Source organism: Microcaecilia unicolor, chromosome 3 (genome assembly GCF_901765095.1).
Source record: "Microcaecilia unicolor chromosome 3, aMicUni1.1, whole genome shotgun sequence".
NCBI classification, from domain to species: domain Eukaryota; kingdom Metazoa; phylum Chordata; class Amphibia; order Gymnophiona; family Siphonopidae; genus Microcaecilia; species Microcaecilia unicolor.
Genome location: NC_044033.1, coordinates 473,403,598 through 473,421,338, shown reverse-complemented (window position 1 = coordinate 473,421,338; position 17,741 = coordinate 473,403,598). Strand labels below are relative to the sequence as shown.

Below are 17,741 nucleotides of genomic sequence, written 5' to 3'. Positions count from 1 at the left end.
ATAGCAGGACCTCAGTTGCCTGTCCATATTCAAAATAGTCCTATGTTCATCATACACTAATTTTGATTGAAGAAATTGTTGTTCTTGCACTTGAGAGAGGCCCTTTTCTAGCATGTAGTTGTCGGCATAATACAGGTGCAGCTTATAGCACCTAAAATGCTAGGTAATGTGGTTATAGTATAGAAACAACTAGTAAAGTCCAGTCAGTGTTACAGCTAAGCAGAACATTTCATATTAGTGTCAATCCATACACACATGACACTTAATACCTGGCATAAACATCTGATAAAGATGGTTGGTGACATTCTCCCCCAGATTCTGTATATGGCGCCCAAAACTGGGTGCCGATCCAAGATGTGCACCCAACTAAATTGACTAATGAGCCAATTTGTGCCATTAATTGGGGGGGGGGGGGGGGGCTAATTGGCAGTAATTGGCACCAAGTTGAATTTGCATACATATCATGCTATGCAGTATTCTATAACAATGTACACCCAAATCCCATATTGTTCAACCCAAAAGGGACCGTGGCCATGGGACATGCATGGGCAGGTCAAGGGTATTCCTAAAATTTGCACACAGTGTTATAGAATACCAGGGATGTGTGCCCAAATTGGGTGCTGGGAATTACACCTGGTTTTAGCAGGCGTTAGTCCTGGCACCCAAATTTAGTTCTATTCTATAATAGTTACTCATATTTGAATGCCCATTATAGAATAGCTTTGATAGCCTGTACCACATTACTACCTATTCCTTAGTGAGACCCAGCAGCATAATATATGGTCAGGAAGATTTTGTAGTTGCTGCTCTCCTTTGGTTCAGAGGATAATAAGGCCATCTCTTCCTGGTTTCTTCTCCATCCTCAGCTCTTTTCCCTTTCACTCATGTATCTACATGCTTCATCTTCCCATAGGAGAAAAGAGAGCTGTTTGTGTATATGTTTTTGTAGGCTTAGGTACAGTAAAGGTGTGGATTGAAAAAAAAGTTAGTATACATCCAAATGCACCTGCTATAGTGTTACACACACACACAAAATCCTCTGAAATTAGGATATCTTCCATTCCTTTCTGTCCCTCCAGAGATGTATGGTAACATTTGTACTTTAATGGTTCTTCTGTGTTTGCAAATATAGCACAGGATTTTTCATTCCCAATATTCAGATTTGAATTTGTTTTGCATATGTTCCTTTCTTTTCATGCATATTATAATAGTGCTTGCCATGTTATCATTCAGCTTCCACATTTGGTGGAGGGGATAAGAGCTCTACCAGCCTAATATATGTGTTAGTGGATAATTAACATTCTTGTAAAGCTTAATATGCTTCCATGGCTAGGCCTGTTGAAGATTTGAAACTCTTCTAATGTGAGTTAATGAATAAAAAAGGTTGAACATCGCTATCCTAGAGTTTGGTTTATTGTGTAATAACTACTCACTCTGTTTTTGGGTGTGATTGCCATTTGTTCTGACAACATCTAAGAGAACTATGCAGTTCCTTTATTGTAATGCAGCTCATATCAAACATTTTCTTACGGCTTTGTAATAAATATTTGGATTTCTTCAGAGCAGTTCAACAAACAGATACAAGTTTATGTAAAAAATGTAAAATAGCATTGATATAAAACACATTGAGCCTGTTATTCAAAAAAATCTGAGCACCTAAATTTAAGTACCCAAGAAAGGTGTCCAACTTTTCCCCCTATTTTCAGACAATCTTAGCAGCCTGAATTTTCAACTGAAAATTCACTTAAATTTAAGAGCCTGTGAAAGCATATGGACGTCTCAAAATGCCCAAATGGACACTCATGTGCTTGAAATGTCGAAATCTCAATTTTGCAAAGGTAGACAAGGAACGTCCAACACTCCAGTACATCCAGATAGCAAGGGGGCATGTTGTAGTTGTGTTTTGGGTGGGACTAGGGAGAGCCCAAAATCAGGACATCCAACAGCAGTTACCAAACCTTAAGAAACATGCAAGCCTAAAAAGGATGTCCTATGTTAGACCTGTCACATCCAGGGTTCAAAAAGGATCTCTGTGAACAGCTGACCACTGGAAGAATTAAGGCATAACACCTCCTTAGTCCCCCAGTGGTTACTGTCCCCCTTCCCCTGAAAGTGGATACCAGGCTCTGACAGCTTAGCAAAGTAGGAAGCAAATTTGAGGAGTAGCCTTGTGGTTAGTGGGGTGGACTTTAAATCAAGGGACCCAGGTTCATAGTCCCCTTTAACTCTTTGTGAGCACCCCAGAAACAGAAAATTGCGTACTGTACCTAAATATATAAGCCCACCTGCAAGCCTGAAAGCTACTGAAATGATGTACATTCAGGTACAGAATGTATCTTTCTGTTCCTGGGGGGTCACAATTACACAATAAGAGTTAAAGTGGGATTTGAACCTAGGTCCCTTGGTTTAAAGTCCACTGCTCTAACTATTAGGCTGCTCTGCAGGGATGTCTGTGCGGCCATTCTTCAAAGAATGTTGCCAGAGAGATATCCTTTCCCCTGCTTTTTTGTCATTCATATGTTGGATGTTCCAGTTTGTAAAATGGCTGTCCGTGCTGGATGTCCTTAGCATACGGACATCCAGCTCATGTATTTTCAAACAGGAAATCCTGACATATTCCCTGTTGGAAAATACATGTGAGATGGACGTCTGTTTTGCATATTATGAGCTAGATGTCTCTATTCTGACTTGGACATTCTTTTGAAAATGCTGTTCCACATGTCATGCTCTTAAATTTAGACCTGCCATGTAATTATCTAGATTTAGGAACATAATTTAGATGCCTAGTACTAAAAATGAGCATCATGCTCCAAATATTTTCTCCACCCTGAATTTCCTCTGTTGCCATTCACTTTTTAGGTTACTAAATTTAGGAGCCTAATGAAACTAAGAGCATGAACTTAGGTACTCAGTCCTAGTAAATTTTCTGAAAGGTCAGCTTAAGAGCCTAACTCTCAAAGTTAGGAATATAAGTCCTTTGAATATCAATCTCATGTTCTTTTTGTTTTGGTAGTTCCCTAGTAATTCTTTACTTTCTCTTTCAGATCAGTGCATGATAACTCGGACATACCTTTTCCTTCATAAATTTTGGTTCTTCAGTGCTGTATATTATTTTGGTAACTGGATGTTTATTGTGGTAAGTACTTTTTATTTAACTATATTCCTACACAATCATTTTGGGTCAATAGAGGTTATTTCAAGTGTAATGAACTTATATTTAACTTTCAAATTTAGCAATTAGCTTGTATGAAATAAAGTAAATGTTGAAAAAGTACATTGAAAAAAATAGAAAAAAAAACCACTCTCATTAAATTCTATTGGGTAGGGAGCTTTCCAGCATTATATCAGGTTTAATCCAGGGGACCTACAGAGATGGTCAACCCTTAATTGGACTTATCATCATGGGTTTCCTACCAATTTCCGAAAACAACCTCAGTGTGAAAAACTCCTAACTGGAGAAAAGACACTGTGGCAAAAAAAAAAATTGAGGATACTCTACAGTGGTAAAGATCACTACCCATAGAAAATGCAAAAAACTGGGAGGACTATATCAACGACCTAACAGTCTTCCGAAAATCACTAAAAACCAACCTGTTCAGAAAGGCATACCACAATGATCCATCCTAAATACCAGACAACGAAACTTATACCAGAACTGAACAAAACCGTACTCTCTATACTTGACTCCTTCATTTACTTTGTCACCAATGAACTTTAACGCAATACTACTTTATTCTCATCCCAGAAATGAACTCTCTATATTTGACTGCTTAATTTACTCTGTCACTTATGAACTTTAATGCAATACCACTCTGTATTTCTCATTCCAGAAATGGCGATCGCCATTACGGCATAATGTAAGTCACATTGAGCCTGCAAATAGGTGGGAAAATGTGGGATACAAATGCAACAAATAATTAAATAAACAAGAGTTTTTAACAAAATGAGTGCACCACACGAAAGAGAAAAAAAAATCAGAGTCACTTAGTTTTAAACCCTGGAACCACACAGCTCAGGTTGAGTCCAGGTGAACATTGGTTTCAAAACTATAATCCTCAAGAGTGACCACTCATCCTTAATGCCCCAAAATGTTGGAAAGCTCCCTACCCAATAGAATTTAATGAGAGTGTGTTTTTCTATTTAGTTTCTTATATTGGTGCTCTCTAGCTCTTCAGGTTTATATTATAATATATCTATTGAAATTTACTCAGGGTTAGATGTTCTAAGGGAATTTCTCCTCTTTTATGTCTCTTTGAAAATGACTTGGCACATTTTGGCCTCTAATTTTCAAAGTCATATGAGTAAGTCTCAGGGAAATTGGGTTGTGCTAAAGGACACTTTTGAAATGACAGAAAATATTACAGGCTCTTAATAGGCAGAGGGCTGTTATAGCCGGTCTACAGGAGACACATTTAAACTCTCAGGAACATGCTAAACTTCTACATTGGTGGGTAGCGCATGTGGAGGCCCCAGCTGTTGCTAAGAATGCTGGGGTTGTAATTCTATTTAGATGAGGACTCAGTAGAGCAGAAAAGAGTGATCACAGACATGGAAGGCTGCTTCATGGTGATAGAATTGGTAGTAGAGCGCTAACCAGTATTATTGTGCAATATGTATGCCCCCAATACCTACAGTAAAAAAAAATTATTTACCACACTAATTAAGCTCAATGGTACCACACAAAGAGCGAGCAAAAACTCAGAATGTGATTCACACCACTTTAACAAAAAATAGGGGGAAAAGACCTCAGAAAGGAATGACCTGCTGCTGCAAGCTTATGGGAATTAGACCATCCTGGTCTCGTGCCTGTTTTCTGTAATCATTGGTCAAAAACCCCCCAACCAACCATAAAGGTTGGTAAAAATTGTTTGTGTCATTTAATTATTTTTTGAATGTTTTTTTTACCTCATGCATCAGTTAGAAAAGAAAAAAAGAATAATCACTGTGTAACCAGCACAACTCATTGCCAAACATGCAAAAATCAATCAAAATAAATACAAATTCAGCTTAACTTAACTGACTGAGCTTGACATATGTGTTCTCCCGAATGACAACTGAGACCCAACGGACCCATTTCACCAAAAGGTTTCTTCAGGGGACACCGGGTTCTCAATTCGTGGATACTCTTTCAAGCTCAGTAGTGGCGCTTAACGCAGGCTCCATCTATTGGAGCATGTGCTAATTAAGCACATACAGTACTTTGATTGTCTTCCTAAAATCATAGTTGGGGACTTTAACAGGGTTGCAGAACCCTCCCCGCATAAGATGTATAGGGGCACATTTTGTAAACAAAAACATCCAAAAACTGGCACAAAGCAGCAGATAGATGCTTTTTTGCTAAAATGTCCAAATCATTATTTTTGAAACCCATTTTTAAGACAGTTTTCTATGCAGTTCGTATGCAATGCATCCAAATCACAAGGGAGCGTGTTGGGGGCAGTATTTGGGTATTCTCAAAACTTGGATGTTTTTTTGCCATAATGGAACAAAGCAAAAGCGTCCAGGGCTAAAAGTTAGATGGTTTGGTCTAGACCTGTTTCATTCACGACTAATTCACAAAAAGGTACCCTAAATGACCTCTGGAAGGTTTAAGACATGACCCCCCTCCCAGCCCCCAATGATGTGAACGAAACAGTACATCCAGCCTCTATGACAACTTCAAATATTATGGCCAGTCCTGTTAGAGCAGCAAGCAGGTCCACGGAGTAGCCTAGTAGTCGGTGCTGTGCACAGTAGAGAATGGAACCTAGGCCCATAACCCACCCTAACTGTTACACTTGTGGTGGAAAGTGTGAGCCCTCCAAAATTCCCCCCAAACCCTACTGTACCTATATATAGGTTATACCTGTATATATAAGGGCTATTGTAGTGGTATACAGCTGGGTACAGTATGTTTTTGGGTGAGTTTTGGAGGAGGTAACAGTGAGATGTGTACCTGGGACCTTTTATGTGAAGTCCACTGCAGTACCCCCTAGACTGCCCCACCGCTGTGCTGGGATTTGTATGTGGCCAGTCTACTAAGAATGCTGCCCACCCCCCCCCCCCCCCCCCCCCCCCCCACCAAAAACAGCCCAGCGGCTTGTTTTTGTTGTTTTTCTCTTGGATAAGATTTTTTTTTTTTTTTTAATGGTCCGAAAAGATAGACACACTGAGCACAAAAACATCTAGTAAATGGCCATTTTCGAAACAAAAAGTTGGACGTTTTTCTGGTTTGAAAATGGCAATGTTCGCTACTGGATCTTTTTACATTTTCCGCAAAAGTCCAAAATCAGATTTAGACATCACATCAAAAATGCCCCTCATTATCTCCTGAATGATCGAAAGGATAGGTCACCATGGAGATTGTCCCCCTCAGCTGTATCATGATACCAGGTTTAGTCAATATATTTTAAATAAATGGAAATATTATAAAATACATAACCAGGCACACAAGGAAGACCCAGTTTTATACTGGGACGCAGCCAAAGCTGTTCTGTGGGGGGAGATCATAGCGTATTCTGCTCATAAAAAGAAGAATAGAGACCAAGTGATACTTTGGTTAAAAACTCAATTAAAACAGAGACAGCTGTGTGGGATTTTTCCCACATCTCACACTAAAACACAGCTGTTAGCTACACAAACGGCTCTTCATGAGCTTCTTCACCACTGGGTGCAAAAGTCAGCTCAGTTTTTCCAATATGAGATGTATCCTTTTGGAATTAAAGCGGGGAGCCTGTTTTCCGGTTACTTAAATAGTGGAGGGGTCTCGGTAGGGGATTACTATTAAAAGACACCATGGAGAATGTAGCTAGGTCAGTGCCTGAAATAGGAGACACCCTTAAGTGTTTCTTTACGGCCTTATATAAAGAGGACTCTACCAATGACCTCAAGAGCAAGGCATATCTGTCACATCATGCTGTACCGTCCTTGACTGATGCCCATAGGAGGATGTTAAACACCCCCCATTAATGGAGAGGAGGTATCCTTTGTAATCCAGCATAGCAAATTAGGGAAGTGTCCCAGGCTTGACTGTTTAGAACTGAATTTTACAAAATGATGAGAGTGGAGATTGTTGCCCCTGCACAACACATCTCAATACATTGATACATGAACAAAAGCTACCAGGTGTACTAAATCAGGCCATAATAATAGTTATTCCTAAACCGGGGAAGGACCCTACCATACAGCAGATAAATACCAGAATGTTACAGGCCTATATCTTTGCTATGTTTTGAGACTAAACTCCTGACAAAAATATTATTAACTGTCTAGCCAGAATGTTGCCCAGATTAGTAGTTGATCTGCAGGTAGGGTTTGTTTGCCACCGCCATGCAGTTAAAAATACTAGAGCCATCTTGACTACATTGGAGGATGTTCGCCACTGCTCGACGCCTTCTCTGCTAGTAAGCTTTGATGCGTAGAAAACGTTCGAACAGGTATCCTGAGATGTACATACATAGTTCTAGAAAGATGTGGCATTTTGGGAACCTTTCTTACTGCAATTAAGATGCTGTATGGATCTCCAACAGCTTTTATAGCGGTGAATGGGATGTGTAGCGATCCCTTCCCCATTCATCGTGGAATTAAATGGGGATGTCCCTTATCACCAATACTTTTCATGCTGGTTTTAGATCTCCTAATCTGAGAGACCCTGTCCAATTCAGAGGTGCAGGGGGTACATCTAGGGTCTAGAGAGTTCAAAATTGCTGCATTTGCAGATGATTTATTAGCACACATAGAGGGGCATAATTGAACGAAAACGCCTATCTCCATGGGCGTTTATCTCCGAGAACGGGTCCGTGAAGGGGCGGACCGAACCGTATTTTGGGAAAAATAGACGCCCATGTTTTATTCAACAATGTGTGAGCTGGGCGTTTTTGTTTTTCAGCGATAATGGAAAATGAAAGCGCCCAGCTCAAAAACTAATAAATCCAAGACATTTATTCGTGGGAGGGGCCAGGATTCGTAGTGCACTGGTCCCCCTCACATGCCAGGACATCAACCGGGCACCCTAGGGGGCACTTTTACAAAACCAAAAAAACAGGTAAAAGAGCTCCCAGGTGCATAGCACCCTTCCCTTGTGTGTTGAGCCCCCCAAATCCCCCTCAAAACCCACTGCCCACAAGTCTACACCATTACTATAGCCCTAAGGGGTGAAGGGGGGCACCTACATGTGGGTACATTGGGTTTGGGGGGGTTGGACGACTAATAAGCATTAAGCAGCACAATTGTAACAGGTAGGGGGGATGGGCCTGGGTCCACCTGCCTGAAGTCCACTGCACCCCCTAACAACTCCTCCAGTGACCTGCATACTGCTGCCAGGGAGCTGGGTATGACATTTGAGGGTGAAAATAAAAATTTGTGAAACATCATTTTTTTGTGGTGGGAGGGGGTTAGTGACCACTGGGGGAGTCAGGGGAGGTCATCCCCGATTCCCTCCAGTGGTCATCTGGTCATTTAGGGCACTTTTTGGGGCCTTATTCGTGAAAAAACAGGGTCCAGGAAAAGTGTCCTAAATTCTAGCTAAAAACGCATACTTTTTTCCCATTATCAGTGAAATGCACCCATCTTTGTTCGGCAGATAACCACGCCCCAGTTCCGCCTTCGCCACACCTCTGACACGCCCCCATCAACTTTGTCCGCATCCGCGACGGAGTGCAGTTGAAAACGTCCAAAAATCGGCTTTCGATTATACCGCTTTATTCGTTTTTGTGAGATAAACGTCCATCTCCCGATTTAGGTCGGAACTTGGGCGTTTTTCTCGTTCGATTATAAGCAGGATAGTGGACACTGTGCATTCCCTCCCTGCTGTTTTGAAGTGTTTAGAAGAATTCAGTTACTTCGCAGGATTCAAAATAAATAAACACAAGTTTGGAGGCTTTGGCCACTGATGCCACACTCCCTAGAGTTTGGGGAGAAAAATTTCCTCTTTGTTGGGCTACGAACTCTTTCTTTACCTTGTGTTGGAGAGGATGTTCCATCCCAGGAGATATGGCACACCTGTGGTGGAACTGTCCACACTTTCAATGTTTTTGAACAATGATAACTATATATATTTCCAATTTAGCTCAGGAGGAAATTCCACTTAATCCAGCTTTTATTGTTCTTGGAATGCCACTAACACATTTAGCTTAATTTGAACATTTAAATTTAATTAGGCAACTATTGCTTATCACCAAAATGTGCAGTGCTCAAAAATGGAAAGATTCTGTTTTACGCCCCCCCCCCCCCCCCCCCCTGAACTTTTGGTTGTATGAATTTTAGCAGGTAGCTGGAATGGAAAAGTTAGTTTACCTTCAAAAACGCAATCCTTGGAAATATACTCATTTCTGGTCACCCCTCTTTCACTCTTCTCCAGCTGTTTAAGATAGTACATTTGGCTGATTTAGTTCTACTTAAATTTCCAATGCATATCTTTTCTTTATATATGGAGCTTTAATGGTAAACCGTTTTTTTATCCCACTATTACCTTGCAGTTCTAAGCGGGTTTTAATTTATAAGAAGCCAGTTTCATTTAACTGGAATGAAAAACAATAAGTAGTTTTAACAGTAAGAATGAGGTACATATTTCTGGATCAAAAGAGTTTTCATATTTTTCCTAAAACCAAAATAGAGTTGGGATGATTGAAAAGTAGACGCAATCATATTCCATGCCCTTGCCGCTTGAACTACTATTTGTGAATTTAGCGAACTGAGATGTCATTTCCCTACCTTGATTATCTGAAATTTATTTTTCTCCTTGTTGGTTGCTCTGTGTTTTACAACATTTTTTCACTTTTATATTGCAGCCTTCCTATACAACTTGAGTAGGCAATGATTGAATATACATGTCCCAAACAGACAGAAACACTTTCTTCCATACCTTATTCTATGAGTCACATCATACCTTATGCTTTGAGTTTATCTTCGGCAGATTGGATGGGTCATACAGGTCTTTATCTGCCATCATCTACTATGTTACTATATTTTTTTTTTCTATAATGCCACTCGATTAACATACCTGTATATTGCTGCATTGTTCTTACTTATAATACTAATAAAAATTATTTAAAACAAAAAGAAAAGAATAGTTAAGCTCTGGAACTCGTTGCCAGAGGGTGTGATAACAGTGGTTAGTGTATCTGGGTTTATAAAAAGGTTTGGACAAGTTCCTGGAGGGAAAAGTTCATAGTCTGCTATTGAAGTAGACATATGGAAAGCCACTGCTTGCCCTGAGATTGGTATATGGAATGTTGCTACTATTTGAGATTCCCACTGGATACCGGGTTAGATGGACCATTAAGAACATAAGAATAGCCATACTGGGTCAGACCAATGGTCCATGTAGCCCAGTTACCCTATTTCCAGCAGTGGTTAATTCAGGTCACAAGTACCTGGCAGAAATGGTCTGATCCAGTATGGCTGTTTTTATGGAGTGATAGTCCGTGGAGAGAATAGAAGCATGGAATGAGTATTAGGATTGACAAGACGATAAGAATGAAGAGGGAAGAGCAGATAAAAAGGGTTGGAACCTCTGCACTCAACCACAATGAAAGTTGTAGAACCTAGCAATTCATCTCCAGAGCCAAGGCTGCACGTGTGTTTTGTGCATTTCCTCAAAGGGGAGAATAAGTTCCTCATGATCAGTCATTCAATACAACAATAGCATTTCATTTATTTCTTATATGAAAGTCACTGAAGAGAAGAGAGGTTGTCAAGAACAAGATCTCATAAAGCATTACCAAGGATTGTGTACAGCTTCAGAATTTCATGGCAACTAATTGAACGGCGCCAACCTAGGTAACAGGATATCAAGTAGAGGTTGAATTTGAAGATACAAATTGATGATGTGGTATAGGTACACTACTTGTGTAAGGAGCATGTTCTTCCGTCTCATAGTTGTGCTGCTGTTCTTCAGGCTGAACATCAAACTTGAAAAGTGAAACAAGGTGCTTGAGAAAGAAGAAGTGTCTCATCTCGCATTTCAAATCTGTTGGGCAGCCCTAGGAAGAGGAACAGCACAGGTGTGAGAGGGAATATAATTCCACCACTGTGAAGGGGTGATCTAATAAGGTAGCCTTTGGCTGCCCCTTAATTTGGCCATCCTACGCCAGTACCTCACTGGCCGACTCTTTTTTTTTATCATAGTCTCTCTCTCTTTAAAATTAAATGATATGGCAATATCTTGTTTTTTTAACTCTTCTTGTGGCAATGAATTTCTTCGCATTGTGGTTACTATTGCATAGCTACTCCACAACCATTGCCCCTTATAAATGTCCTTTATACCAGTAAGAACTAGATCTAAAGTAGGTTGCTCCCTGTTTGGTTCCTGGACCAAGCACTCCATGAAACAATCAGTTAAGGCATCTAGAATCTTTACCTCCGTTGCAAATCCTAATAAGTTTACCTCATAAATATTGGGATAATTGAAATCTGAAAAATAATGGAATCTATAGAACTCAATATTCACAGTACACAATCAGTTCTACAAACACTTAACTCAGTATTCGAAGGCAAGTCTTGAGTGGTTCAATGAAAAATGGTGGAGAAAAAAAGACTTCATACTATCGGACACACCTCCGTTTGAAAGATACTGTACACCTTCATGAATTAAGAGGACTCCTTATAATCATAAGTCTCCAAAAAAAACTCTACTTATCAGTCTATATTCATGAAACATAGACAAGGACCACCTTTCAAAAACACCAAAAGGGGTGAGACTCAATTTTATAGCGAGTATCTTGAAAACTTTGTTACTTATCTTAAATGACAAATGTGCTCCTCATCATATGCCTTCTTCTAGGTAGTATTAGTCCACAGATATCCCAACAGGGAAGCCTTGTTTTGCCTTTATCAGGCTGCTTCAGGGGATGAAACTGCTTTAATCAATAAGCATCCAAGATCACGTGTATCCTGCACCCAACTAGTCTCATGTGGCACTTAACAAAATGGTGATTCGCTTCTTTAAAACGCCAAGGATCTGTACCTGATGTGCAATGTTTTGCCTTTAAACGTCATTACGTGCCAATTATGTAAATGATTACAAAAAGGCTTTCCATTAGATGGAAATATTCAAACCTTTTGGTGTCACTGTTTGTAATACAAATATCCATCTCTGCTCCTTTTGTTTGAACAGGTGTCGTTCAGTAACCTTGATATGTTCCAAAACAATACAGTGTAAATCTGAAAAGGCATGTTGTTTTCAGATTTACATTGTATTGTATCGAATGGAAAGCCTTTTGTAATCATTTACATAATTGGCACGTAATGACGTTTAAAGGCAAAACGTTGCACATCAGGTACAAATCCTTGGCGTTTTGAAGTAGCGAATCGCCATTTTGTTAAGTGCCACACAAGACTAGTTGGGTGCAGGATACACTCGATCTTGGATGCTTATTGATTAAAGCAGTTTCACCCCCTGAAGCAGCTTGATAAAGGCGAAACAGGGCTTTCCTGTTGGGATATCTGTGTATTAATACTACCTAGAAGAAGGCTTATGATGAGGAGCACATTTGTCATCTAAGATAAGTAACACATTTTTCAAGATACTCGCTATAAAATTGAGTCTCACCCCTTTTGGTATTTTTGAAAGGTGGTCTTGTCTATGTTTCATGACTATAGATTGATAAGTGGAGTTTTTTTTTGTAGACATGATTATAAGGAGTCCTCTTAAGTCATGAAGGTGTATATTTCAAATGGAAGTGTTTCCAATAGTACTGAAGTCTTTTTTTTTCTCCACCATTTTTCATTGAACCACTCAAGACTTGCCTTCGAATACCGAGTTAAGTGTTTGTAGAACTAATTATGTACTGTGATAATTGAAATCTCCCATTATTGTCATGTTAGCAATTCCTATTTGATTATCACTTCATCATGTTCGGGTAGATGGTAGTATACCCCCACCTCCATACTCCTCCCTATTGCATGTGAAATTTTTTTCCATAAAGATTTCACATTGCATTTTGTTTACTTAGACTCTTTCTTCTTGAACATGTGGAGGGGCATATTCGATATGACATCCACACCCGATTTTGGACATTTTGCAAAATTGTCCAAAAATCTAGTGCCAAACATGGTCATTTACGAACCAGAAAAAGTCTCTTTTTGATTCAAAAATCATCCAAGTTTAGATGTTTTTGTGCTCAGTGCATCTTTCTTTAAGGGTCATTTTCAAACGAAAAACATTCAGGGGAAAAATGCACAAAAACAAACCATTGGAAAGTATGGGGGCCAGCTCCAGACTGGCCACACAGACGTCCTAGCAGAGAAGTGGGGCAGAACCTATGGGGCACTGCAGTGAATGTCACATAAAAGGTCACAGGTACACATCACATCATAACCCTCCATGAACAAAAAAAAATATTTCACCCAACTGTGCACCACTATAATAGTCCTTATGCCTGCAGGTGTCACCTATTTGAGGGTTCAGTAGGTATTTTGGGGCGTTCACACTTTCCACTGCAAGTGTAACAGTCAAAGTGGGATAAGGGCCTGTGTTCCCTTCTCTACAGACCATTGCACTGACCACTAGGCTGCTCTAGGGACATGCTTGCTGCAATGCCCATTATATTTGTCATATATCTGGTATGTACTGTCACTTTCACCTCTTAGGGGGGGGGGGGTGAGGGGGTCAGTGACCACTGGGAGGTTAAGGGGAGGTTATGCCTTTGTCCATCCAATGATCTTCTAGTCAGTTTGGGCACTTTTTGGCACTTAGTCATTATTGAAATAGGTCTAACTAAAAACATATTTTTTTTCCTGGACATTTTTACAATGTTCCGTTATCGCAGGAAAACATCCAAATTGTAAGCCCTTCATAGTCCCGCCCAAAACACGCCTCTAACACGCCCTTTTGAGATTTAGATGTAGGGCAAGAAGTGAAGAAGAAAGGATGAGAGAAAAGAAATAATGAGTGGACAGGATGCCCTGGAAACAGATCACAGACAGAGGGACGCAGAAGCAGGGAACAAGTGATTAGAAAAATAAAATCACCAGACAACAAAGATAAGAAATATTGATTTTATTTTCAGTTTAGTAACTGAAATATGTCAGTTTTGAGAATTTATATCTGCTGCCTATATTTTGTGAAGGGGGAACTATAGGCCCTGTTTACTAAGCAACGCTAGAGGCTTGTATTGTTTTTAGCGCACACTAACTATGTAGGTGCACACGATATTCCTATGGGCGCCTACACAGCGTGCGCTAATTTTGTACATGCGCTAAAAATACTAGTGCACCTTATTAAACAGGGCCCTATGTGATTAAATGTGCAATTACATTTTTTAATCGATGTGAAGCCCTAATTATTTGTAGTGGGTACAAGATTAGGAATTTCTGTTCATTGTATGCTCTCATTTTATTCCTACCCAGTTGCTTCTTCCTCTGTTGAGTCTTTAAAACACAGTAGTAAGCTTTCAATCACATCAGTGTCATTTCTGTACTTTAACCTACCCCCATATATACCCCAGGCATCACAGTGTCAGTTCTTCATAAAGAGAGTCACATAATGTGCCTCCCCCCACCAATTTATAACCTGATGTGTGTATACCTTTAAATCCTACCAGTGGAAAATCTGAAATTCTCTTCTCCTTCCAGCCCCAGGGAAAGTGCTTTAAATGCTACCTTTACCTCATCTCCAGCTCTGATTTTATACAGTTTTGAAATGGTATATAATGCACAGTGAATGTGGGTCTTCTTAAGAATAGTTTCAGAATTCTCTCTTCTGGCCAAAACTGTATGTGATGAATTTTATGAAGCATACAAGTTTCTGCTTCTTTTCTCATCTAAAATACATATTGGTCTATCATGCTTGGCAGTTAAAATGATGATTCTGAAAAGATCTGCTGGTATTGGTACAGCTCTTAATTTTAATACCACCCCTTCATATATGTAGGGCTGAATATTCTATTTTGGTTTGTTTCAATGTAACAGCACTAACTTATATTCTGATGATTTGAATTCACAGATCTTCTTAATAGGATTAATTGTGTCCTGTTGCAAAGGAAAGAAATCAGTCATTGAAGGAGAGGTGGAGGAAGATGATTCAGACATGAGTGATGAAGAACTTCCATATGTGTAATCTTATATCTGTTATAGTTATGTCTTTTGTTCTAAGAATACAAAATGGAACTTTAAATTGTGTTTCGGCAGAATTAATGATTATTTTTGAATAACTTATACATTTACTGCATTTCAGATGTGACTAACTGATGAAAGGGTTGCAGATTGAAAAATCTCATTGACAGTAATAGTTTGCTGTATATAAATTAATAAACTGGTATGGGGAATTCCTTACAATGATTATATTACTTTTTGATATATACAATAATTTTGTGATTCAAAGCAAAAACAAAATAATTCAGAATATTTTTTTCTGTTTGAAGTTTATTGACGTGCATTTGTTTTTCGTAAAAGTGAGATCTTAGTTGTAGATTAAACTTAGAAGTAACTGACTAAGGAGTCCTTTTTACTAAACTGCATTAGGCACTAACGAATGCCGAATGCATCAAAAAAAGGGCTGAAACAATGAAACAGTACATAAGAACATAACATAAGCATTGCTATATTGGGACAGACAAAAGATCCATCAAGCCCAGTAGCCTGTTTCCAACAGTGGCCAATTCAGGTCACAAGTACTTGGCAAGATCCCAAAAAAGTTAGTTGTAGAATGTGCACGTGCTAACCGTGCACTAAATATATTTTTTATTTTTTGTGAACAGGCATGTCAGGGGCAGAGAATGGGTGTTCCTGTGCTACCCAGTTAGCATGGAGTGGAGGAGTAGCCTAGTGGTTAGTGCAGCGGACTTTGATCCTGGGGAACTGGGTTCGATTCCCACTGCAGTTCCTTATGACTGTGGGCAAGTCACTTAACCCTCCATTGCCCTAGGTACAAAATAAGTACCTGTATATATGTAAACCGCTTTGAATGTAGTTGCAAAGTACCACAGAAAGGCGGTATATCAAGTTCCATTTCCATTACATTAACGTACACTAATAGGTTGAGTGCACAGATAACGCGGGAGCCCTTACAGCCTACAAAATAGGTAACAGTAAATGTTCCTGAGGTAATTTTAAAAAATAGCCATATGTTAATGGCATCATTATCGTGCGGCCATTAATAAGATAAGTAAAAATCAGGGCTTTTACAGTCATGGTAAAAATAGCCTTAGTGCACAGGAAAGATGCATGTAAGGGCACGTTAAGACCATTTTTACCACAGCTGTGTAGAAGGACTCCCTAATATTCTTATTGCAAAACTAACCATTTTTCAACCTGTTACTTGTTTTAGTCTCTTGAAGTTTGATCTGTAAAATCATACCAAAAACTATACCATATGTTGATAACTTACCATAGATGAAGTAAAATTCCTTATTCTCAGAATTGCTTTTTTGATCTTCCTTTTTACCTACTTCAGCATCTGTATTAAAACAAATAAAGGGCCCTGTTCACTAAGCTGCGCTGTAGGTGCACTAACGTTTTAGTGCATGCTAATGATAGAGACACCCATTACATTCCTATGGGTGTTTTGTAGCAGCGCGCACAAAAATGTTTGCATGCCTACAGCGCAGCTTAGTAAACTGGGCCCAAAATTAGGAAATAGACTATGACTGTACTTCTTTGGGGCATGTGATCAAGAATTGGATCCCCCATCTGTTAGAACCAATTAGACTAGGGTGTACTTCAAAATTGTGTGCTCAGGCTTGAGGGAGGGAGGAAGAAAAAATAACTGCCACTCTAACTTAGTGGGATATTTTTAATTTTTCTGCCATTTTCCCAAAACTAGACCAAAATGATTTACAACATTGGAATAAAAATAACACAGCTTAGGATGGTGGTGGGGCACTGGCATTCGGTTGAAATTACTACCTAAATCTGGATCTCTACAATGGTCATTGTACATTGAGTTTCATCTTTAAAATTCTGGAATTCTTGGTTTAACTGGCATCCCATCATTTGTTAGGCAACAAGCACCAAAAACACTAGACCCGTAAACCAGTCTGAATGATTTTATTTCAAAATAGTAGCATATAAAAATGTTTAAATAAATGAAAGCACTAAAAGCAAGCAGACATTCTCTTGTTCTAGCTTAAAAATAGCCTTAGGCTGACTCACTCACTCCAAAGAAAATATCTTCTTCTATGGGCTGAACTGCTTAACTTAAAACAAAGGACAACTGTACAAAAGGCTCATCTGTAACGAAAGTGATTTAAGTTGGATTTTCAACATCTTTCAGTTTGTTGGTTGCAAAAGAAATCAGAAGCAGGACTGTCACTTGCTTGGAGGCTTAAAGTCAAACAAAACAGAAATAGAGATCAAGCTCTAGGTTCGTATATAATGATAAGGATGTTGCCTGGCAGTTGATAAGATAGTGTACAAACTATATTCCTTGGAAGTGCAGAAGAATCCACTCAATTGGAATTATTATTATATATTGAATTATTAGAAGGTAAATCCAAGTTAGTAGCTCCTTTTACAAGAACAGATAAAGAATCATTAAATATGTCATTCAGTACTACGGAAAGTACCTGATCCTGATAGATATCTATTTGAATTTTACAAAACATTTTAGAACTGTTGGTTCTTAAGCATTTAAGACTGTTTTAGCATTATAATGTTGCAAGCTACTGTTTCAAATTCATTTGGGGAAGTGGTAATTGCAGTGTTAGAGCAGGAACAGATAAAACTATAACTCTGTATCTTTATTAAACACTGATTGTAAAATCTGTGCTAAAAATTTAGCTTCTGGACTTAACACCTGCTTCGTAAAGTATGGTAATATTTTT

At 39.1% G+C, this 17,741-nt stretch overlaps 1 protein-coding gene across 1 annotated transcript in view; it reads left to right on the top strand.

The window, feature by feature from the left end:
- Positions 1 to 15,455, top strand: part of LMBRD1 (LMBR1 domain containing 1) — a 262,882-nt gene extending 247,427 nt beyond the window's left edge. The window contains 2 exon segments of the mRNA XM_030195170.1: positions 3,045 to 3,136; positions 14,924 to 15,455. Coding sequence (XP_030051030.1) covers positions 3,045 to 3,136; positions 14,924 to 15,037 — 206 coding nt within the window. The 3' untranslated portion in view covers positions 15,038 to 15,455.
- The last annotated feature ends 2,286 nt before the right edge of the window (positions 15,456 to 17,741 follow it).